This window comes from Lepisosteus platostomus, chromosome 18 (assembly GCF_059453375.1).
Source record: "Lepisosteus platostomus isolate fLepPlt1 chromosome 18, fLepPlt1.hap1, whole genome shotgun sequence".
NCBI lineage: Eukaryota > Metazoa > Chordata > Actinopteri > Semionotiformes > Lepisosteidae > Lepisosteus > Lepisosteus platostomus.
Genome location: NC_142628.1, coordinates 3,873,424 through 3,898,586, shown reverse-complemented (window position 1 = coordinate 3,898,586; position 25,163 = coordinate 3,873,424). Strand labels below are relative to the sequence as shown.

General features: G+C 45.1%; 1 protein-coding gene across 1 annotated transcript in view; it reads left to right on the top strand.

Annotated features, from left to right (window-relative positions):
- The first annotated feature begins 3,491 nt into the window (after window positions 1-3,491).
- mob2a (MOB kinase activator 2a) overlaps window positions 3,492-25,163 on the top strand; it is a 91,106-nt gene continuing 69,434 nt past the window's right edge. Inside the window, exon 1 of the mRNA XM_088611717.1 lies at window positions 3,492-3,962. Within this exon, the coding sequence (XP_088467843.1) occupies window positions 3,946-3,962 (17 nt within the window). The 5' untranslated portion in view covers window positions 3,492-3,945. The remainder of the gene's footprint in view (window positions 3,963-25,163) is intronic.

Below are 25,163 nucleotides of genomic sequence, written 5' to 3'. Positions count from 1 at the left end.
AACAATTTAACTATTAAATCATTCAATTAAGAAACAATTAATTAAACAGTTAAACATAAACAGGTGGTGTGTTCAATTAAGTCAATAATTGAGATGATTTGGAACACAAATCAGAATATTACTCAATACCCGTCCTCCATGATAAGTGATCCTTTATTACAACCTTACTTACCTAATAGATAATTTGCTTAAAAAAGTGTTCCTAACCATTCTCTAATTATAAAAGGATATTTAGGGTGACATTCAAGGGTATCTGGATTGAGGCTGTCAGGCAACAGGACTGGACACCCCTGCCTAAGGGTTTGAGATTACTCCTGTACTCAGAGTCCAGAAGGATTTGCAGATCTCTCAGTCACACCCTCCTTCAGCTCTGGGAAAGGTCCAGTTACTGTACGTGAAAAGCTGGTGAATTTACACAAAAAAGAGCTAAGATTGGTGGCATGGTGGCGCAGTGGTTGGGATTGGTGCCTTACAGTGCTGGGGACCTGGGTTCAATTACAGATGTAGGGTGCTGTCTGTCTGGAGTCTGTAAGTTCTCCCTGTGCTTGTGTGAGTTTCTTCTAGATGCTCTGGTTTCCACTACAGTCCAAAGACATACTGGCAGCTTAAGTAGCTTCTGGGAAAATTGGCTCTGGTGTGGCCTGGCAGGTTAGAGGAGAATGTTACTTATTAAGCTTTTTTTTATCTAAAAGGCTTTACAAAATCCCTCTAAATAAATGTCTGTGTCTCTCACATTACACTCTCTCCTTTCTTTTCAATCTGATCATTAATGCGTTATTGAGAGAGATGCATAATGGTAATTGCAAACACACTGTCCACCTTTGATGTAAATTACTTTTTGGAATAACAAAAACTGTTTCCCACTGAGGACCATAGTGACGCCTAGTGGATTGGAAGGATAGGAAATATCAAATAACTTAACATGGACACAAAACTAATCAGAAAGAAGATATATAGAAACAATAAAGACTTGAAGTTGAAGGATGTTACTTTAAAATAGTATAACATATTTGTAAAGCCTCGTATAGAAAATTGTTTGCACAATGTTACACAAAACATATTGCTGATGTGAAATAAGAGAAATAAGATTATTTCCTGGCAGTACTTTTCTGACAAGGCTTAAGGCAGTAAACCGTTCTAGTCTGGAAAAGAGAGCCTACACTACGTGGAGCCCTGATTCCAGTACTGACAATCCACAAAGACCATGGTGAAATCCACCCTCAAGACCAGCTCTACCCCTCAGCGTCCTCAGAATGAGCTGCGCCTCACGAACCACAAGTGGGAACGACAGGGACGTGCATTTGAAAGTGAGAACAGGAGTTTACTTTTGTTTACTCAAGGGCTGAAAGAGCCTGGAGCAGGCTACACAACCCTGAAGCTTATGCCCTGAAAAGGCTGGATGAGATCATCAGATCAGTTAGCAACAGGATGCCGAATGGGCCGGACAGGCTGAGCAGCCTGCTCTGATGTGTATGCTTCTCAGGTTCCACTGTGATTCGTCCAGGTTTTAAGGTTAACATTGCTGACATTCACAGGTGCAATATCACACTGTGCAATGTGCACATCTTCACCTTCTGCCTGCATCTGCCTGCGCCATTTCAGGAAATGCACTCTGTTAGCTATCCCCCTGCAACAGCCTGCCCCTCAGCCTCAGTTGTCTATAAAAGAAAATGTATAACCGGTGTATTACTCTTCATTTCACTGACAAGGTCACGCTACACCATTTCAACAGGGCTGAGGGTAACATATTCGCCTGGTTCCTATCCAGTGTAACTGTAGAGTTGACAACTGACCCCTGTTCAGCTGGACACTTTCAGACGGGTAACGTTTTTACTTTGCCTCTTAACTAAAACACGTCAGCACGCAAGCTGGGTATCGTTTGTGAAGCGGAAGTTGTTGCTTAAATATCACTGGACTCGATTAAATTAGCTAATCTAAAGGAACATCTCTGAAACTTGTGCATTTGCATGTTTATTTTTTACTCGTTTTAATTTACCCACGGTAGGACATTGGTCCTGTTTATTCACACATCTTTCTCGTTCGCAAAGACAAAAGGCTGTTCAGACCCTCCAATCCGCGGACGCTTTGGCTGACAAGAAGAGAATAAACTGATGATGTAAGTCTGCTGGGGACATTTGTTGTCCTGTTTTAATTTTACAACCTTAATGCTGGTCAACAAACCTTTAACCTGCAGTTCCCCGGGATGATCATGATTTGGAAATAGTATTGTGTATTTATCAATTTACCTTTTTACTGTTATTCTATTCTTTCTGCAGTCAAATAACCACAAAGCTTGATTATTCCACTGATATACTGTAGACGCTACAGCATGTCTTACAGTGACGCAAGTACCTTAATAGCAGGCGCATATGAAGATGTCAGTCGTGATCGTTAAATCAGAAACGTGGTCGATTCGATGCGTATCCCCCAGTTCCCCAGAAGGTGGCAGGCACTCATTTCACATCGGCTGTATACTGACAGGCTGAATGCCCCGGGAACTTTTTTTGTAAAGCGAAAGGTGGCGCTGACATTATCTCTAAATTTCACAATTTGGCCATAAATGTGGTTCAGCCCCTCATATCTTAAACGACAGGTAAATCTCTCGCATGAACTATTTACACATCAGTTTGTGGCGTTTGTAACATGATTTAAATCTCTGTTAACGTTTTAGCAGATTTTGTGAGTGTTTGCAGGTGGTGACTCTGTTATCCTGCTATATCGTTTTTGAAAATTCTGTGAATGGAACAGCACATTGTATTCTAGATGTGGTCAAATCAAGTCATTATTCAGGTTTAACAGACCTCTAACGAGTCTAATTAAACAGTTTTCACTATACTTTGAAACATTCTCTGCCACTCGGTGTCCATCCTGAGTCAACAACAATTCCTCCTATCATTGCCACAATAAAATAAGACTGGCCAATCGTGCCCTCTGGCCCGTTTGATAGTAGTTAATTGATCCAATAATCTGATCCAGCTGTTTCTTCAAAGAAACCGCAGTATGGGTTTTGTTTATATGAATAGACACCATAGAGAACCTGCATTATCTCTCCTGCCCTTCTGCTGGTCATGTGTGTTATTTCTTACCAGATGTTGCTGTTACAAGAGTATTTTGTAAGCACTTTATAATAAAATTGATATAGAGGTAATACTGTATATTGTTCTTTTTGGCTCTGAATCGAGTTAAGGATTTTTTGTGTTACATATTTATTGGTATTTCATAGTAAGTTTGTTTCGCTATTTTACTATCAATATTAGTTTAAACTTAAAGTCTAACTCATGCAAAACGCCCGCCACACACGGCTCAACGCACTTGAATAGAATGACGTAATTTCGAAGGGGAAGCAACCCCGAGACTTCAGCGCGTTGGAAATAAAAACTACAAGTCCCACAAGTCTGTGCGGGACTCGGTCGCCTGTGCCGGGGACGGAAGACGTCCCGGGCAATAAGGCGAAGGAGGGAAGGAGGGGGGGTGGATCTATGTTTACTTCCGGATTTCCTGTGATGCAGGAGCCAGAACGTAACAGCGGCAGCGGCTGAAGATCTGGGCACAGGGTTCTTGACCGAGGACAAATCAGCGGTACCCGGGACTTGCATCTGCCGGTCCTGTGATCCGCAGAGGGGGAGCCGCGACAAGCCGGGGGTGAACGCCTACCCTTCAGAGCAGGGCAACGGGGGACAATCGGAGCACCACCGTCTTAACCTCAAGTCAATGCAGATCTCCCTTCGCCCGCCTCGGGTGCAGCGCCGGTTCCGCTGACACGGTTCATGCTCTTGTTGTTGGCGACCCCACACCTCGCCATCAGGCGCTGCAGAGCGAGCTGACACTGGAGCGACACAGCCGGCACCCGGAGAAAGAAGTTGAATAACAAGCGGGATTGGGGTTGGGATACTGATAAGCAGGAGGGCGCCTCCAGCTTGCAGTGGATTTGTCTCTTCAGCAGTCATGGATTGGCTTATGGGGTAAGTACAGAACTTGCATTCGTACGTGAGCGATTGCTGGCATTTGGCGAAGGGGTCAGGTACACTGCTTTGCACGCCAGCGGGCGAGCAGCCCGGCGCAGTGAGCTGTACAGGGGTTTGCACTTGCTCTCCCAAACGTCCCCACCACCACCACCTCGTGTTTTCCACTGCCCGAGTCGCGAAGTCGTGAGGAGACCATATTCCGTGCCCTGTTGCTTTCACAGCCTGTCCTAAGAGGCCCTCCTGAAAATGCACTTTTATAGAAAGTCGCGTACCGGGCGGTTTATTTTTAGGACGGGCACCGCGGCGTGCGCCAGCATGTTGCCGTCCTCCCCGGCGAGCTGGGATCTGCGCGGCGCTTTTCCAGGGCGCTCTGAGCTGTCCCTCCCTTTGGAAAGCGGGCCCCGGCGACCCCTGTTCCAACTCTCCTTACCTGCCGGAAAGTAAATCATGTAATTAATACACGTACGCTGTCGTGATCAAGCGTGCGTGACCTCATTTCGAGTCTGCCAAACAGTGCAATGCGTTCAACGGTCCAAAACGTTGACGGGCTTTTATTAAAGTCGGTGCCAGTGAAAGAGGGGGGACGTTTTTAGTGTCCCCATCTTATTCTTGAACTTGGCATCTTGTGGATGTAACTGTATACTGGCTTGACATTCACAACTTTTTTTTTTACAAAGACGCTGGGCTTATTTTGGCTAGAAGGTACCTCTGATGGATATGCCGCTCGTACGTGGGAAAGTGTGTGGAAAAAAGCTGTATACGCTTGATCTTTGTTTGGCTCACTGAGTACACTGAGTATTCACTGAGTGGTCCATGCAGAATTGAAGCCATCACCGTCGCAAAGACATGAAGTTTACGGACGTTTGAAACAAATTTGTATGATGTGTTTCTATGCTAATGAACCTAGTGTAGAATATTCCAAGCTTCGCTCAGGGTGGAGAGGTCTGGCAGAAGTACACCTTAAAAAGTCATTACATTTAAATGGTTTTGGGAAGTGATTAATTTCCAGGGTGGGTGGGAGTTTACACACTCTGGGGTGTGGATTTATTTTTCAGGGTTATGGCGAAACAAAAGACGTATCTGATAGTGAAGGTAATAGACCTGTCTTTGTGTTTACTCAGAATTGCTACCGCTAATAGAGTAGTTTATTTAAAGTAGAAAAGGGCTGAGAGATAAGGTCAGTGTTGGGAAGTATTTGCTCAGCTGCCAGGCATATAAAAGCTGTTCCATGTCAGTGAAACAGGTGAAACAGATTTTTGTGTCATAGCTGGGTGGGAGTTTGTTTAATTTGCCTGCCTTAACAGACAGGTGTGATACACAGAGATACTATTCTATACCTCTCTGCAGAAGCAGACACTCACATCAGTGCTCTGGTTATGTACTCTCCCTCTTACTGCGTTGTAGTTTGATAGATTGAAGAGGTACATAATGGTTTAATTTCTGTCTGCTTGCATTACCCATTGCTTAATTCTTTAATTTGTTTCCCTGTCATTCCCAAAAAGCAGCTTACTGCCAGGTGTGTGCCAGTGTCTTCCTGTCCGAAGGCACAGAGGAACAGGGGTCTGTGCTTCCTGACCCCCGCAGCAGGTCAGGGGTCCTTGGCCTGCGGGCATTCTGGCCGGCCTTCCGGCTGAGCTCGTGTGAACATTGACTGACTTACTCTTTTAACGTTTTTGCTCTGAAACGGTCAGAGATTTTGGGGTGCCTAGAAAACTTGAAATCGCGCCACTTCAGTAAAGATTGATCTGAGCAGCCTGTTAGTCTGGGTAAGGGTCCGGTTAAGCGCAAGTGGACCCCTGGGACAGGTAATGTGCTCTTCAATCAATGGGTTAATCAGTTATTTTTTGGTATAGCGCCCTTCACAATACTTGGCCACAATAAAGTGCTTTACAGATCTGAGTTGCAGTTGACAGTAAAATGACAGCTGACCATGTGGGCACAGAGGAGAGGAAAACAAAACCTCCCAGTGAAAGAAAACAGCCCTCAGGGGATCCCAGGCCTGAGAGCTGCTCCTCCCCTTCGATTTCTGCCTCTGCAGCACGGCTAACACCGTCTGTCTTCTTCACTGCTGGGTGTGCTGGAGATCAGGAGGCAGCAGCACTGGAGGCCCACAGACTCTCCTGTCAGTACACTGCACTTTACAGGGACACGCAGAACATTACCAGTGTGAGCACACCATCCAGCACATCTGACCCGTTTTGGTGTTTGGTAGCTAACTGATCCCAGGATCTTCCACAGACATTTTTGAAAGTAGCCAGAGTAGCCAGAGTCTTCAACAAGACGCTGAGGGGTCTGTTTCACACTCCCGCCACTCTTTGCGTAAAGAATTTCCTCCTGTTCTTAATTATATATACACTTCCACATAGTTCCCACTTGTGCTTTCTGCTTTGTTTTCTCACCATCCATTCTGAAAAAAAAACGCTCTCCCTATATCTAATCCCTCAACCTTAAGGTCCGAACTCTATAGTTTGTTGCAGGTCTAAAGTGCATGCTTTCCCCAGAAGAGCCTTTTGTGATGTCACCAGTCCACCTCGGGGAAGCTTTTTCTGAAGGCAGTTTTTAATACATTTTTCATTCCACACACTGACAAGAATCTAAGCAGAAGAAATAGCAGTGGAGGGGCATCGAGGGTGTGTGCCAAGAAACTGCATTAGTTGTGAGCTGCTAAGTCTGGGCAGGAATTGCGGGATGAAGATTGATTTTGGGACAACTGGCGATGTAGAGCGAAGTGGTCACCAAGGTGTCTGAGTGGATAACATAGCTGTCTAAGTTGTGCATCATTGTGTGTTTTCTGAAATATTTTGGTTACATCCTGTGGGTCGTAGCTGGAAAGCTGTGCTCGTTTGTGCCTGTCCCAGTGTTGCCTTGTTGTTTCAGTGCAAGGGGTTTGCACGAGTGTTTTGAGTCACCATCACGCTGAATGCTTCCTGTCTTGATAAAAGCACACGTTCGTCTCTGACCTAGCAGCTGTACGGTAGCCGGCAGATGGGTGTGATTAACGCGCAGCACTGCACCGACTCGATGTAAGTGTCCTGCGTGGTGAGAAGTGGAGGTGCACGCAGGAAATGAACAAGTTAACCTACATACAGCACCGTCCTCTCAGTACAGATAAGCCAAAGTGTGAGATGTAAAAAGGAAGTATTGACACAATACAAAGCTGGGATGCCAGGGATTCTCTTTGCTTTATTTTCTTCCAATCTGATCTTTATTTACTTCTGTACAATAAGACAAGTCCGTATTTCAGTCATTTTCTTTTTCCTAATCGATGTGCCTGCGTTTTCTGAAACATGGTTCGCGCTGCCTTGTGAAGCAACTGTCAGGAGAGGAGGCCCCCTGTTCCTCCTGCACTGCTGGCCCACATTCCCAGACAGCTGCTTTCAGCTCAGAGCCGGGAGGATGGTGAAGCTGGAGTAGCTTTTTTGAGAAACATGGTGGCTAAGTTGTTGTGATGGAGGCCTGTGCTCCCCTTTAGTACAAAATAGAAACTGAACCTGTCAGCCCACAATACAAATGCAAATGTGTCCCATAATAAGCTTTTAAATTGAATTCAAATATCTCTTGCTCAACAGAAATCACAGAAGGACTACCATGTAGCCTCCCTGCCGGGGATGCGTGTAGCTCACTCCCAGACTGAGACCGTCTCGGAGTCACTTGCCAGCTCGGCCCTTCCTTGTCCTTCAAAGTGCTGTTCTGTCCGCTTGAGGTTCTGAACCTAGGGGGAGGCCTGTCGTAAAATCAACACCGCCCATGAGAGACCTCATGAGAAAGAGTGAGAAGCCACTTCTCTGAAACCACTTTTAAACTGGACTGGAGGGTCAGGCCCATGTCTGAAGTCCAGAGATAGACCAGAGCCTTGTCTACAGTCCCCAGATTAGAAACTCGTGTGTTGCAGTTTGTGTCTTTATGTCAAATAAGTGTCAAATTTTGGTACTTTTAACCAGATAGGTGAATATGCAGGAAATCCAGCTGGCTGTCTGATGCTTTTTTGTCATTGGTGTGTGAGAGGCTGATTTATTTTTAATGAGTACAATGCATCATGTGGAGGTATAGTGTATGTTTGCAGGTAGTGTGTAGTATATACATATTTAAGCTGCCCAGTCTGCCTGTGAAGGGCTCATGTCTGTCTGAAATGGGGGTTATAGGTCTTATAACCCACTTTTTCAGTTTGATACAAAGAAAATCCCTAATTTTTAATTTTCAGCACAAACCTCTTTATTGTCATTTCACCCCTATGTGTCATGAAGCAAGGCCATTTTAATGAGATAAATTTGCAAAGCTTTGATTGATTCCTACAGATGCTAAAGCGATGTCTAGTTGGAGCTGCTGGAGCAGTAACACAGACTGGTAATTGCTCCGCTGTTGAGATCATTTTCCCTTGATTGGCCTCTTTTTTCCAGATTAAGCATGAGTCTACAAGGGGGCTTTGCGAACTCTTGCTTAATCTCATTTGCCAAAAGATCTATTTGTTGTATCTTAAAATTGCATATCCGCCTGAAAACACAGAATCAGGCATGAATTAGAACTGGAGTCAAACATCTTGATCTGAATTTAAAAGCCTGGTTTGCGTTATGTGCCTTTTCTATCCAGAATGTGTCTCGTAACTTAACATTGACAATAAGGTGAATTTCAAAGCTTTTTGCTCTAACACAAAATGTGATTCTAATTTTCTGAATGTTCAGTAGTTGCGTGTTTCATGGGTTATGAAAGGCAGAGGCACCAAAGGTCTGACAACAAGGAAAGGCAATTTTCTTTTCACTTTTAATCTCTTTTGTATTACAGAGGAGGGTTAGCTGAATTTTATAGGGAAGGAGAATTTTACATGAGGCTTTAAAAAAATAGCTTTCTCCTATGTTTAAGGAGTGTTAATAAGCTTCATGTTCTGCACCGGACTCTATTCTGTTAGAATAGTGGGGGTCTCAAGCTGATTCACTCTTCGGTATCTGTCTGAGCTAGTTACTTCAGTTGAGTTAGTTTCTTTATTAACTCACTCAAACATTTCATTTCGCACTCCTCCCCTGCTCCGGATTGGCCTGTTTCTTTGACGCACTGGTGTGTAGAGTCTGAGCGTGGAGGAGCTGTGACGCTGTCATGAACTGTGGGAAAGCGTATTCAACCCACGAACAGCACAGTCACACTGGTGTCCCACCAAAAATGAAGGCCCACTCAGGAAAGATGTATAGCAGTTTGGGCCGTGCCAGAATTTCTCAGCTACACACTCTTGAATGTCTGCACGCGGGGCTCTGTGCTTCAAGGTTATCACCTAAAATTGTGTATGTTGCAATAATTTAAAAAACAGATTTTATATCAGCATATATCCTGTAGCTTGAAAACTCTGAAATGGTTCAGTCTCCTGTGCATTGCAGAGGGAGTCTTGTTTCCTTGCAGTGACTGCAGAATGCCAGTCTGAATTTACCAGAACGTCTTGTTCCGGTACTTTGGACATGAACTTCTTCATTCGCACAACATTTGGAAAATTATAGACAGAAAATTATCAAGTTTACAGCAGATGGAAGAAAAAAAACGTTAAAAGGCAGGAATTCAGACAAACTGGAATGTAAACAATCTCTGCATTCTAATATGAAAGAATGAGACATAGAAAACAACTTACAGCTTTGGGCTGACAGGTATGTCTCGCAGAGGCATGAAATCTGCGTGAGAACGCTGTTCACTAAGGAAAAACAGGCAAGCAGATCTTTTTTACATAGACGTTGTGGCAGTGAGTGATTAGGATTATTTTTCTTGCTCACAAATATTTAAGGATACCGAAGTTGCTGTAAAAAGGAAAGCTCACTGTGAGCATGTGTGTGGCGCATTTTAACAAAAATGTTCAATTGCGTCTTCAGTTCTCTCTTGCCCGTACAAAAGACATATGGGTAAAAAAAGACACAGTTAATACTTATTTGTACTGTCATTCCTGCTATTTTCAGAGAGGCAAGAATACATTGCTACTGCCTTCTGCAGCAGCTGGGTTTTGCGCTCTTATAAAACAACCTTTCTATGTTTCTGTCTAAAATAATAGTCTGTTACATGCAGGACAGTGGAGTCTGAATCAGAGGCCATTTTTAACGAATAAACTTATCCTGGCTTAAGAAAGAAGGAATCCTGAAACAGCAACTGATACTGGTATTGGATCCCATGGAGAAAAGCACTCTTCCCATTTACTTGATAATTTTCTATGCAGCTTGTCTACTGTTTGCAAGACAACAGCTTGTTTTGAACATGTAGCTTAAAATTCTAGGTTGTGCTGACCTTTGGTAATGAAATAGCTGCATCTGATGTAGCCATTGAGAATGCGTTGTTTCACATTGGCTTTTTAATTGTGCATATCAGAGGTATAACATCTGTGCTGCTGAAGGGGAATGATGCACAAAAGAGTCTGGTATTGCACAGACTGACGCCAGACAGAGAGGTCTTCCTGCTGCCTCTCAGGAATCCCTTCAGCACGAATACAGTGCAGCCAGTTCGTGAATGGTCTTACTCTATCGAAGTAATTCACTCCTTTTTTCTGTAGAGAAGTTTCTACTCAAAGTATTATCTGTCAATTTTTCAAAAACATTTTCTGTGGCAGTGGAATGGGAAAGACTTCCTATGTACTTGTCTGTGTCAGAAGAAAATAGTAGTTCTGGGATCAATCACAGTTGTAGTTGTAGGATTTGTCATTAAAATTCATTGATAAAGTAAATACAGTTGAACCTTGGCACATCTGCATATTTGGGATTTCACCAATTTCATGTAAACGGCTGTATAGCGGCCATACTATGCTGTCAATGAAACAGAATATTATGTTGAACTCAGAATAAAGTTATAGCATTGAAGAAGCTGCAGAATACCTTTACGAAAGAAATCAATGAATCCCAAATTCAAGAAAGTGAAAACTCTTGCTTATAAACTCCTGAGTATGTGCTTGTCAGCAGACACTATACTAAGCTGAGTCAACATCTCTGCGCTGTTCAGCATCTAGCATAATCACATTCATCACAGCCAAGAAAAAAACTGTACAGGACTTTAAAGGCTTGAGGCCTAAACATCCCACCTTCTCTGAACTATACCTCAAGCAGAGTGCTAGTCATCCCGGTACACAGACACACACAGGCCTGGTTTCAGTGGCTTATGTGTGTCCTCGGAAACAGCCCAAGGAAATTTGTGAAAAGCCTGAACACTTTTAGCTTGGACCTCAACCAATGTGTCATGCCCACAGCCCCGTGTCAGTTCTCACGGCAGTGTGGTGAGACATGACATTGTAATGTCACGTTATATATGTGTTTTTAGATTAGAAGCCACTGCGTCATGCTCGGCTTTTTTCACCCAACAAAAACAACTTTGTGACTGTAAGAGTGACTCGACCTGGCACGTGCGTGTGTCTCCTCTCTGCCGAGCTGTGTCAAAAACTCGTCAGTTCAGCATTAAACACATAATTACACGTCGGTGTTGGGCATTCCCCACATTCCGAGGATTCAAGCAATGTCCTACACTGGCAGGCTGGAGGAACTGAACCTTTTTACTTACATAGAGAGGACAACAAGGTGCACAAGTGATCAAAATCCTCACTTATAAATCAACCCAGCAGATGTCTTCACAAGGAACAGTGACACACACACCAGAGCACAGAAGTGGAAAGTACAAGGAAGTGCCTTTAATACCGAGAACCCAGAGGGTTGTGGGAGTAAGGACGAGCAATCCCAGCCACGCTGCTCAAACTACCGAAGGGCCTCCTCTTTATTGCAGCCTTGTAGACCTGTTCACTGCTTCATGGGCCACATTCTGCACTTTTTGGACCAACGTGCCTCTGGGAAACAGTCAGCAAGCATCAGTCCTGAGTACAAAAATACCTGAACATACTGTAGAAGAAGCAGCCTAATACAGAAAAGTGAAAGTCACAGGCTCCTTGCCGTTGCCTCTCGAGTGATGGCTGTTTTGTACATTGCACATTTAGGCTGTGTTGCATCTTTCCAGCCATGACGCAGCTGTGAGAGGGCAGCCGTGAGCTGAAGGACAAGTTGGGCATGGCAGTGGTTGCAGTAGAGCACACTACAGTGCTCACCCAAAGCAGGTGCATGGTGGAGGGCACTGGGGTAGGCTCTTGAGAAGGACTGAAAGAGAGTGGCATTTCTTTGGGTCGTGCTTCTTTTCCAGGAAGCAGCGACAAGCTCTGTTCCAGCGGGTGGCTCATTGGAAGTGTGCTCCAGAGCCTCAGTGGCATGTATTTCTGGAGTGTTGCCTTTTTGTTGTTGTTGTTGTGCTGTTGTCAAGGACAGGTGTTGTCTTGTGACTGGGAGCCACTGTTAGCTCTGGGATTATTCCCACAAAAACAGCCAGACTCCTGCTTTCAGAAGAGAGGGGAGGAGAAGCCTAGTCAGAGAGGATAGCAGGGCCCGTGCCTGTGCGCACCATCAACAGACGGCAGCTGCGCGAGGTGAAGGGCATGTTGTCTTAAACAGAAGAGGCTGAATCACACCTTCAGCGAGCTGGGACGCAGCAGACAGGCAGCCTGCGTCTCAGACTTGGAAAGGAAGTGAGGCGCTGCGAAACTTAATCTACTTTTTTGTTGTCTTTTTTTTTTTTTAAAAAAAAAGCTTGCTCTTTTAAAACAAGCTTGTCTTGCATTTCAGCCTTCAGCACTTTTTTTTTTTTCGTGCTCGTGAAAGGAGGTGAGGTTCTGAAAACGGAAGTTCCCTCACCTCGCCGCAGACCCAGATTAGGTGCAGCTGGGGTGTTACAGCTTCCCTGTCGGCTCTTCCAGTGTGCTGCTCGGAGCTGGCCCCCACTGAGCTCATCTTTCCGGCCAAGCAGAGACTGGGATTTCGGCTCCTGCTCCATAATGCACATATGTCCAGGGGAAAAAAAACTTCCAGTGAATAATGGCATATGCTATTCTCATATACTTACTATATTACTGTATACCTGTATCGGCCAAAGTCTGTAACGCTTTCAGCAATACTTCATGAGTGTACAATCCAAGTAGAATGCATCCATCCATTTTCTCACCACTGGAGCCTATCCCAGCAAGCAGCAGGCCCAGGGCAGGGTACACCCCGGACGGGATGCCAGTCTGTTGCAGGGCACACACAGACAAGCACGCACTCGCAGTGTGTCTTTGCACCGCTGTGGAAAAAGCCCACACAAACGCAAGGAGAACATGAAAACACCACACAGATAGCACCCCAGGTCCAGAATTGAAGCCTGGGCCCCAGTGCTGCTCCCCTGAGTAAAATAATGTCATACAAACTGGTGAGATAAAAGGGAATTGGGGGTTATTTAAGATGTACAGTACTGTTAATGCTCTTTGCCATTTCTCTGTTTATATTACCTTTAGCATTGATGTCACTCTCTATATTTAACTGTGTCATGCTCTCATACCAGGGCCAGTCTTCTCAGAGGCAGGTTAACTTACCAGTGTGTCTTTGGGCACCTGGAGGAAACCCACGTGAACATTATTAGAAATAGAACCTCTCTTGGTACATTATCTTAAGGCAGTGGATAATAAAACAATCAAACACAAATGAAGACAGCACGTCCATCTGAAAAGCCAGGCACTAACTATCTCCATCAGACCGCAAGGGAGGAGTCTAGTAACAGAGGTGCCCTAAACAGGGCAGCACTGCAAGGCAGCAGTCTTAACCACAGCACCACCATGCTTCCCTGCCATGGGCACCTCTGTTACAAAACTCCCCCAGCTCCAGCTGGAGATAGTTTCCATAGTAATGTCCCCTGAAAGTTATTTAATTGCAATCCCTTGATGTACAAATGTTTTGAAAGCAAGTACCATAACTGAAGCTCAGGTAAGAATAGTTTGTGTTTGGCTTTTCATCTCCTGAAAATTCTTGAGTGACGTCTCTCCAGCTAGACCCCGCTCAAACAGTGGCTGAAACGTGCTGGGTGTGCTGTCTTCAATTGTGTTTGATTGTTTTGTTGTCCACTGCCTTGAGGGGATGTACCAAGAAAAGTTCTGTTGATAATAATGGGTTTTTTTAATGATAAATTACTTGGGAAACCCTTTTTTTCTCATGATGCAGGGTGAATGTTTCACCTCTTTAGATCATGCTTCTTTTAAGTCATTGTTTCACCTTCTGTTGTGCTTTCCAACTGTAAACGTCCGTACTAATTTATAATTCATGCTACTGAATAACTCTGACTGGTTGCATTCCAGTACAATTCCAGAGAAAACACCTCCTGTCTTGCTTCCTGTCTGTAATTGACTGCAGAGGAGATTTCAGAGAAGGGCACACAGTGGTGTATCTTTTTTCTCTTTGGCCGTGTACTTGATAAGGTGGGTTAAAATCCTATCTTCTGCCTGCCTTTGTTCAGGAGTGTTTTAATCCACTTAATTTAAATTGCAGTCCCCTGAAATGAATGGTTAGGGTAAGGATGATTCTGCAGGTTATATCCTGGGATATGTTTATGGGGATGTTTTCCTGGCCTGTGATACAACTAAACTGCTGTAAAGGCATTGGAATGTAGTAAGAAAGTCAGTTGTTGCCTAGGTATCCGTGTCAATTAACACAATAGATGAGAACAACAATAGAATTTTGAAATGTCCTGCTGAAAGCCTTTGTGCACTGAAACAGTAACCATGTCAAAGAAATACCTCTGGAGCTTGTGAGTTCTGCTCGTCTCCCTGTTCTCACAGTACGTAGGTATAGATAGTTAGTGATGGTAATGTTAATTACATGTGCTGGGATTCAGATTGGTTATGAAGATTACTCACTTTTTACCACTGTTGATGTCCCCAAAAAGTTTTTTCCCCTCAAATGGTTTTTGAGAAGGCCGAAAAACAAGAACTCCCGAACTGATAGCAGGTCCGGACCTGAGCACAAGGATTTATCTGTGCAAATATCTGCACAGAAGGGTGGAATAATTTCAGAAGGTGCAGTTAAATTCCATACCTGTGGTTTTACTTTGAACAGCTTTTTGTCAACAAAAGCTTTTTCATTCTGGAACTCTACAGGGCTTAGGGGAGTATTGCAGTGTTTATGAGTTTATTAAGAATCATCAGAATAAAACCTTTTTTGGTGTGTTTTTTTGGCGTACAAAGCAGCATTTCTGCTCTTGGGCAGTTTTGAATCTTGAGATGTATGAAGAGAGTGCTGTGCAGTAAGTGGATTATATTATCTCAGGAATTGATAAACTCTTAGCTTACAATATTGACTTGCCGAGCAGGTGTGTGACCTGGAAGTCACGCGCTCTTTTATGAGAACTCTTTCATGGTGAAAGGTCTGGACTCTTACCAACCCAGATATTTATCTTGGTAAAGCAATGATTGCCTTTCTGCAGAGACGATTGCGGTGGGTAAGGGGGGCAGGCAGGCATGTTAAACATAATCAGATGAAGCACTCACATGAACTGGCCTTGTTTTTGAAGATTTAGGAGGCACCTCTGTGTCCAGAACGATAAAGACCGCCTTTGATAAGGATCAGTACAGTTCTGATAAGAATCAAACAGGAGATGAAATGGAGTGCGTTTCAAAGTCTCTATTCACGCAATGCTCCTAGTGCCGCTATATGAGCTCATGTATGACGGAAAAGGTCCTACGGGCAAAGAAAATTCTTAATAAAAGGACAAATCTACTGCCTCTCGGTGCTCAGTGACTGCCGCCAGTCCTGTGCGGGATGTCCCGAGCCGGAAGGCTGCAGGACACGTATTCCCAAGTGGAATGACTTGGAGTGAGAGCGAGGACTCGTCCTCCTGCACCCCGTCGCCCGGCTGCTCCCGTGTGTCTACACCCGAGTGCGAGAGAGATTTCCACATTTTTCCTCCACTTTTCCAAATGAATGGGTTGCAAAGCAAAAGATGAACGGGCCCAGAACGGTTCTGTGAAAGTAGCTGAAAAGATTAATGCTGTACACATAGCTGGTGATTAAATTTAAAGTCGAGTTAAGTGGTTGCTTCTGTTTTTTGTCTCTCCTGTTTTTTGTACTTGGAGTTGTCATCGTCTCTTGTACCGGGATTTATCGTTGTTGTCCGTGACAGGGTTCATTGTCGTTGTTGATACGGGGTTCATCGTTGTTGATGCCCGTGCTGAGGTTTTTCATTGTTGTCGGCTGTGTCGGGGCTTGATGGAGGTGGCACCAGTGCCTCGTGAACAGCATGGGCAGAACAGTGCAAGCTAACCAGCAGCAGGAGTTCAGCTGCTTGGGTCCAGGTCAGCCCGATCCTGTGCTGTGACTCGATATGGGCATTGGCAGACTGATAGGGAGCATGCTGTTGCTGCTGGCGAGCATGGTCATAGAATAATGTTTCCTACTCCACGGCAGTGGAACACAACATATATCGGTTATATAGGTTAGACCTGGTCCTGCTGGGACAGAGACTGAAATGTGTAGCAGTCTTTATATAGTGCCTTTCTTCAACTTACTGTACGGTCAAAGACTGTGAAACGTGACCCCACAGCTATCTCTGGATTTCTAATTATAGTTGTAAGTAGAGCTGATGACTGCAGTTTTTATCTGCATGCCCTCCAGAGTTAAACACAACAGCATCTTGGTTTAAGCCATTTTGGGAGTTGTCAGAGCTGTTATGGGAAGTGTATAATTTCTAACATGCTCCAAATAGCTGTCGCAGCACACTTGCTGGGGGCTGACATTGACTGAGGTGATAAGGAGTGTTGCACCAACTGCAGTCACTCCCGTTTGACTCTGTCTGAGTCATGAGAAGAGCAGGAGGGATATCCTGAACACCATATCCTGATGCTTTTGTAATAAAGCTTCGGAGAGCTTTGCAAAGCACTTTTATGAGGGCAGTAAAAGCAGCTATAATACGGCCTATTCCTTGTTTCTGTCTCTTTTGTCTTCTGACTTTGTGTTTGGCTTCGTGTCACTAACAATCGTTACTAGCTGCCGTCTGAACAAGTCAGCACCTAATGATCTTTTTCTGGCTGTATGGTTTACTTTATGAATGAAGATGTTCTCATGTCTATTCCTTCAATGGCAGAAACCTTAAGCCACTTTATTTTTTCTGTACTGTATGTATGCAGCATTTTTACTTGGTGTGTGATGCTATCCACTTAAACCCATTATGGATACAGGGTTTTTATTTTGCAGTTGTATTTCAGATGAACATTTCTGGGTTCCTGGGTTCAGTTCTCTTCATGATCGTGTGGCTTTTCTGCAGGTACCCCAGTTTCCTCCCGTCACTCAAAGCCATGCTGATGGCTTGATTGACTTTGCTAAATTGCCCATTCCCTGGGGGGTGGGACTGAGGGCTCCGCCCCCGTTGAGCTGGTCTGTCTGCAGTGGCTTCGCTACGCTGCTAGCCCTGTCATAGTTGGCTGAAGGCTCAGGTGAAGATGCCAGATCACTGCTCTCACTTTTCTCGAATGAATTTGAATCCGACACCTGTACTTCAAGGCATGTCTTTCCTTCCTCATGGAAGATCTCTAGCTGTCAAGGTTTTGAGCCTTTCAGGTCAAAATGCACCAGAAGGAACGTGTGCTCTACAACTGATTTTGCTGTCTGCAAGGCTAGTCTGCGGCGCCCCTCGCGGTGGCCAGCTCGGCCTCGGTTCTTGTTAAAGGCTGTTGAGAGCCGTGCCAAATCCCTTTCTCCACGGTTCAAGGTAACGCCATTCTGAGCTGCTTGTGAGCAGTCTATCGGGGTCAGCACACTGGGCTGTTGGGCGCACTTGCATGTATGAGGTGACAAGTCGGACTGAATGTATTGTTCTAGACAGCTGCCTGTAGCCAGGGGTTACTGGAAGGTTTATCCCCTCTCGGCCGCAGTGACGAGTTTGCGTGAGGGTTGGTGCTCCTGCCCACTTTTCCCCTTGCTGCTCTCAGAACAGTACTCCATGGAGGCCTGCAGAGCCTGGCCTTTCAATCCACTCCAGGTTTTACCAGCTACTCTGTGTTTTTCTGGGCAAATGTGCTCAATATTAAGTTAACAAGCTTGAAGAATTCGGCCACTTGGCTTGCCTCAATGTAAGAGCCTGTGGCTTTAAATACCCCAAAGTGGATTGTACTGGTGTTCGTGTTCAAGCCAGTGGAAATCTTATTGCCTTCCCTGTTATGTAAGAACAAGGTCGTCATAATTAACAAAACACTCCAATTTCAAATAAACATGTGAAAATAGGTTATCGACCTGATTTATTGCTGGAGTGTTTTATCCTGGTATGGTGGTGTCGGCTTCATGTCTGAGTCAGCCTGGGCGCGTGACGTACTCTGTAATTCTTGACTGCCCCAGGCGTGTGAGGCAGTGTAATTCTGGAGCAGTGCTCAGAATTTATAATGGAATCATGAAAATGGAATGTGCAGACTGCTTGACAAGCCCTTCAGATGGGAATTTGTACATGGTGGGGACTTGCAGTAATTGTCCCTTTCGCAGGGGACAGAGCTGGACGTACTGGGCTGTGTTTTTAAAAAATATACTCTACATCCGTTCTTCTGCCATAGAGGTAACGCTTCAGACAGGCTTAATTGATCAAAACACGGATTCATAGAGCCCCTGAAGTGAGTTCAAGAATTTCTTTTTCAGTTTTCCATCCATCCACTCGGCCGTTCTCTAACCACGTCATCCAGCTCAAGGTCGCATGCAGACGAACCTGCACCAGGCACCTGGCAGGAGACGTCCTGGAGCTGGATGCCAGTCCTCACTGGGCAGACGCACAGACACTCCCAGGAGTTTCCCCTGGTCTGTGGGAGGAAAACGCAGCTGCCCACGTCCGGAAGTGAACTCGGGGCTCCAGCGCAGCGAGGCAGCGACGCTAGCCACTGCGCCACCGTGCCATCCTGTTCTTTTGAGTTTTCTGACAGGTTAAAGAAGATCAGTGCGGTTAGTATGGTGGGACTTCTTTGTGGAAATCCCCCGATTTCTCACACCTCTGAAGCACAGCGCCAGGTGGAGAAGTGCGATTTATCCCCACCTTACTTCAGCAGCCTGTTCTTTTCTCCTAGCCCACAGGCCACAGTTACTGAAAATCATTTCTTAACTAAAGCCAATCGTTTTCACTTTTATAAATGGAGAAAAATGTATTCAATAAGTGTGAGTTGTCCAGAAAATGCAAACTGCAGCTGCTTTTTGGGTAAATGTATTCTTTCTGGTTTGGCCTTGTAACAGAATTGCCCACTGCAGGTGATAATCTTATCTCCACACAAGTAAACTACCAAGGTCACTACTGGCTTTGTAGAGAGTTGTGAATGCTGAACAAGCAGTGTAAAAAAGCCACTAATTCTACATGTTGGTGCTTGAGTTGCCGCCTGGACCGGGCAGTCGAAGGGACGTGTGGCTGAGCCTGTGACAGAGGAACGAGGGGGGCAGGGAGGACAGGTCCGGGGAGACCTGTCTTGTCCAGGCCTGGTGATGGCCTAGGGTAGTGTCTGGGCCCTTGTGGTTGCAGCCTTTCCTAGGTCCTGGAGACCAGGGCAGACGCACATTCCAGCCGTGCCTGTCGAACAAGGGGCCTACAGTCCTCTGCCGGTATGCTCCTGACGGCATGGCACAGCCCTGGCTTGGCTCCACGGCTGTTTGGCTGCATTGTCCAGCGCCCACTGCTGCTGCTCCAGCCTCCTGCAGCTCGCCGCGCCCCCAGATCACCGTACCCCTGCCAGCTCCAGGGCAGGAGGGCTGGGCAGTGTGGCCGGATTCGTGCTGGCGTGGTTTCCTGTGTGACAGGAAGGGCTTGGGGCTCGAGGAAGGCCCACCCTGCTGTCCGCTGGAGCGCTGCAGCGATCAGCGCCCTCTCTTTGGAGGGCTTGGCGTTCATTTTCATTCGCCCTGCAGAGCTGCATGAGGAAGGAGAGACTGTGCCCTGCAGGGTCCCACAGCAGCTGCACTCTCTGACTGGTTCTCCATCAGTCCTAAAAAACCCCAAAACAATTCCAAAACAAAACCACTCTTGTCATGGAACAGTACACCAGGCTTGATATTGTCAGAAAGCTTGGTGTGTACAGTAAAATCTGTTCTGATTTATATTGACAGCTGCATATGAATGTCAGGGTCCTAGAAAATTCCTGAAACAAAAAAAATAACCTTGATTGTGGGAACCTGGACTGTACATTGAATGTAAAATCCTGAAGATGATGACCATATGAAGTTTCAGACACAGGAAGGGACTTGCTCTGACTGCATGTGAAATTGGGCTGCCCTGTTTTGTCTTGATCCTCCCCAGGAACTACACTCCAAATGTAGATGCTTTTATGTGCTGTGATGCAGCTGCCCGTCCTTAAGTAGATTAGGATAAAAGTTGAGCGTGATGTGTGCTTATCTTTTGATTTTCAGTAATGCGTCCTTATTCTTTCCCATTACACACTGGCTGGGAGATTCTTTTAGCTTTGTGGGACTCGTTTGGTCTCTACCCTCTTGTTGTTATTGTTTGGAGTCCTGCGCCCAGCTCTCCTCCAGTAGACTGCCCTCTGACGCACTTGTATTTAATTAACTTTGCATCTCTTCTGGTTCAGCTCTCACTTGTTCGCTCAGGATGGGTGCCTATAGCAGCGCATTTTAATAGCCTGCCGACCACAGCTCTGGAGTAGAATGTGAGAATTGTGGATTCAGTGGATTTGACCCTCTTTTCCAATAGAGCAGGAGTATCAGATTTTTCATGGTGTAGTCCATCTGATTTTAAGACTTCACCTGTTTTCTGGTGAGCTCTACTAAATGCTGTGTAGCTCTGAGGTATTGTGTCAGGACATCACTGGTATTGAATAATGCATTGAAGCTTTATTTGGCTAAGAGTGCTTGCTGTATGACGTGAAGCTTGTATATATCAGCATGAAAAATTAATCACTTTCTCACTCTCTTTTGAGACGGCACAGCATGCGTGTGATTCTTGTGATGTGTGATGACTGTGCTAGTCCAGGGTTTGATTTCTTCCAGGAAGACATGGTTATACGCTGCCCCGTTCCCAAGCTGCAAGCATGCAAGGAGTTGTTGAAGGTTAAAAACAAGTTGAATATGCATGTTCAGCTTTCACCAGGGCTGGGAAAGGGTCCTCTTCAGATGCTCACACCACACCCCTGCCTTGGGCTGTGGGCAGGGTACAGTCAGCTTCTAAAGCAGGTACTCTGAGGTCTGTATACATTGCAGCACTGTGTTGCAGGGGTTAGTATTGCTGCATTGCAGCCCTGTGGCTCCAAGTTCAGTTCCTGGCTGTGTGCATGGAGTTCGTATGTTCTTACTGTATCTATGATTTTGCGGGGTGCTGCAGTTTCCTTCCACACTCCAAAGACTTCCTAGTAGGTTACACTGGCTTCTGGGAAAAGTGGCCCTGCTTTGAGTGTGTGCTTATTTGTTTCTGTGTTTGACTGGCATCCCAGTATTCAGCCATGTATTGGATGCAGCGGTTAGAAAATTGATGCATGCCTTCATTGGCATTCAGGAATTTTACTCATGCCCGCTCAGCCTTGTAGAACAGTGTTCCCTGAGCCAGACTGGGGGAAAAGCAGAGTTGCCTGGCTTCAGGGAAGAGCGTGCTCCTCTTCCTGCTACATTTGATCAGATTGTTAATCCCTTTGCTTGGAAATTATTATAGGGCAGGCTTGTCATGTGATCGTGATCAATAGAATATCTGAACTGGGCAAAAGATTGTAGATACAGTAAATAAACATTAAATGTCAAGCTCAGTATGTCTTCTGCAGTTACTGCAGTGCGATGTGCTGTCAGCAAATAATGCCACTTTGCAAGGCTCTAGTAAAGCCAGCATGCAGAATAGTGTTGGCTCAGTGTAATATTGCTCTCAAGTCCACTCTAAAAAGCACTCTTCTGTTTCACCTTGTGAGAGTTGGCAGTAAAAGCATTTTTCTGCTTATTAACAGGGTTTCTGTGATATTAGATCCATTCCTCTCTTTTCTGACTGCTTAATCCAGTTTGGGGTTGCACGGGAGCCCAGGCCTATCCAGGCCAGCAACGGGCACAAGGCAGGATACGCCCTGGACAGGATGCCAGACAATCAAAGCGCACACACAGACGCACACAGACACACACACCAGGGCCAGTTTTTCTAGAAGCCAGGTAACCTACCAGCTTAGCACCTCAGGACTGGAACTGAACCCAGGGCCCCAGCACTGCCAGACAGCTACACTAACCACTGCGCCGCTGTGCCGGCCTGATACTAAACCATGAGATGAAAAATGAGTCAGCTTGTGCTGGGGTTCCAACTGCCTGTGTCATAGAAGGAGGCAAAAGAAGAGGCCGAAAGAGAAACCTCATTCTTTGGTTTGTATAGTTCGCAGTGTGGAGAAGATATTGGGGAGTGTCGTACAGTGTGGGGAGACTGTCTGGCTTTTCTTTGCTTTCTGTATGATTTTGAAACTGCAGGAGGATTTATTTTATACTGCCTTTCACATTTTTCACTCCAGCCTCGTGGACTCTAGGCAATTAATCAATCGATCATTAATTTCTATGAAGAAATAATAGAAAGGTTGCCACAGTGTGCTTTACAAATGAACAAATCAGCTGTGATCTTTATAACTGAATTAAAATAAATGGAAAAGATACTATCTTACAAGAAACATTTCCTAAATGTGAATGTTTTAATAGTCTTCAGATATGCCCTTCTGCATTCCTGGCGTGCTTCAGTGATGTCCTGAATTTTCTTGGAAAGAGATGGCGAGACCTGTGTTCGGGAATGTGCACCTGAAAGTAATTTGAAAGGGGCCCGTCTTATATCAGCCGCTCAGTGGCTTTCCTTCCATACTTCAGAGAATCAGAGATGTTGTTTTGCCGGTGTCTCTTTACCAAGTGACCCTTGAGGTCATTTGAATGGCTGAATTGCGGCAGTATTTCTGCATGGGGATGACTGAACTTGGCCTTGTTTGTACAGTGCCGTGGTTGTGAGTTAAGCCTTTCCTTTCCCTTGTCCTCATTTTCTGTAGGCATTATGGCTGTATGGTTACTGGACAAATTATAAGGAACCCCGAAACAATTGTGGAGATGATCCCACTTGCAGGTGTGGTAGGCTTGGGGTGTATGAGACGAATTTTCTGGCAGCTTTCCTTGCCCAAATAATAGCCAGATCTCAATCTTTTAGAAACCTGGAGTATCCAGTGGTAAGGTTTGATGTGATATACCATTACCTTGATCGCCACCTTTAATGAATGTTGCATGTCTTTCGGTGTATTGAATTGGGTTAAAGAAGAAACACTGAAGTATTTAACTTAATTGTACTTTATGCTGTTGACGTTTTGTTTTAGATAGTTTGGCAGTGTCCAGTCTCTGATTGAAAGATCCTGCAAAGAGGTTTTTTTTAATTTCCTGTGGTTGAATTCAGAGATTTATTTATGCAGGTTTGATGAGTTTTCTTTGCAGGAGATATCTCCCGGGGCAGAATTCACGGTCATTATGAGTCTACCCAGCCAGTCAAACTGCTCTGTCTTCATAGTGAGCCGTCTGTCTCTCGGTTCTCTGTAAGTCTTAGGTTCAATAAACCCATTAGCCATAAATAGAAAAGTTTCTCAGTGAAGGTCTTGCATCAGTTTTTTGCAACATGCAGCAAACTGGACTGCAAGAAAGAAAGTGTCAGGGCTGGAGTTTAGTTTATCGGGTTCAGGAGAAGGGTGGCGTCTGTTTTGGCTGATGCTTTATATGGTAGGAGAACTGACAGGGATGTGTGATGAGTGGATTCACTGAACAAAAATATTTCTATTTCTAAACAGAACTATTTGAAGAAAAAGTCCTTGTGTGAACTTTGCTTCTCGATGCACTCCTCAAGAGTGGCACACTCGCTATTAGAGAGAGTGGATTCTACAGTATATAATCTGTCTTTTTAAGATTGAACTTTAATGCTGGTTGAATCAACTGATGTTACTGACAGAAACCAATTTAGGCCTTTGTAGTTTATGAAACTCATCTTTAAAGTCAAATAGTATATATGTGCTTGAAAAGAGTGTGGTGGGTGGAGGGGGTGTTTCATATTGAGAGAGATCTGTAGCAGCTACCGATTTCATGTTGCTAGTGCTTCATTTCAGATAGGGAGAAGCCGTGTAGCTGAAAAAGCAGAATGCTGTGTTGATTGAGCTGTGTCAGGGAAAACAGACCTGCTTTTGGTCTCTTATCAGTTCAGCTAAAAACCTGTGCACTCATCCAACTTGGTGTAGTTCCTTGAGAATGCTCCGCTGAGAAGGAGTTAATGATGAGCTCGGTTGGAATAAAACCAGGAGCCCCGAGCCGGCTCTGTCCTGTGACACAGAGAGAGGGAGAGCCTCAGGTCAGAGGCTGTCGAGCTGGCAGGGTCTCTGGACGCCAGCTGGAGCCTCAGTGGAATCAATGGAGAGTGCGAAGAGGGGCATCCGTGCAGGACCCTGCCTGTCGAGAGACACGTCGAGCTTCAAAACTGTCCCCCTTCAGGGGAAAACAGCAGATGGAGAAACCTCACAGCTGACCCACGGAAATCTCCACTGTGGACACTTGTAATTGTGTCAATGAGGATTTGTATCCCTGATTTTTATTAATTTGCCTATTAATTTATCCTAATGAATTACTATCCCTTAATGGAATGTGAGCTCAAAATATTTTAGCTCATTCCTAAGTGACAAATATGTGAGACAACTGTAGTAATATTTAGAAACAACATTTAATATTATTAGAGGCCACAGGATGTAGCTGTAATGTCCTGCTAATGTCATTTAACTGATTTTTCTCTCATCTGATTGTTGCACTGCCTTTTTTACCACTCCAAAGCCTATTTCCTCCTCAGATAGTATCCACATGGCAAAACTGAAGCGTGGGAATCGAGCGTGTCGTGTGAGAAAGACAGGCCTTTGTTAAAGAGCAGCTGCCCTTTTAATCAGTGGTGATAGTTTAGCAAGTATACACAGGCAAGGGCTGGATGTTTTTTTTTAATATAGGGACTGAAATAATTGAAGCCATTGCTTTATCTGGTGCTGTGTTAATGAATAGTCAGAACTTCCTGTGCAGAAATCTCACTAAACCGTCGGTTTGGGGGTTGTTTTGTTGTGTTTGTTTTTTGCTGTTCATGTGAACATAAATAGGCTCATGTATCAGGGAGTCAGCATTCCTGGGGAGGAGGTGTTTGTATTCCTTTAGCACGGGGATACGGCCTGCTCAGACAGCCCATTGCAGCGCACAGGCGTGACGCAGCCCCGGCACCTCAGGGAAGACGTGACCTTTTTGGTTGCGGCAGCCTCTCTGCGCTTCTCAGACAAATGTGTGGTCGAAAGGCCAGCGCCTGTGTGGAAATGAACGTGTCTGTCTGAACCCCATTGAAAGCCAGAGGCGCCCAGGACCTGCAGCGCAGTCCATCACTCCTGCT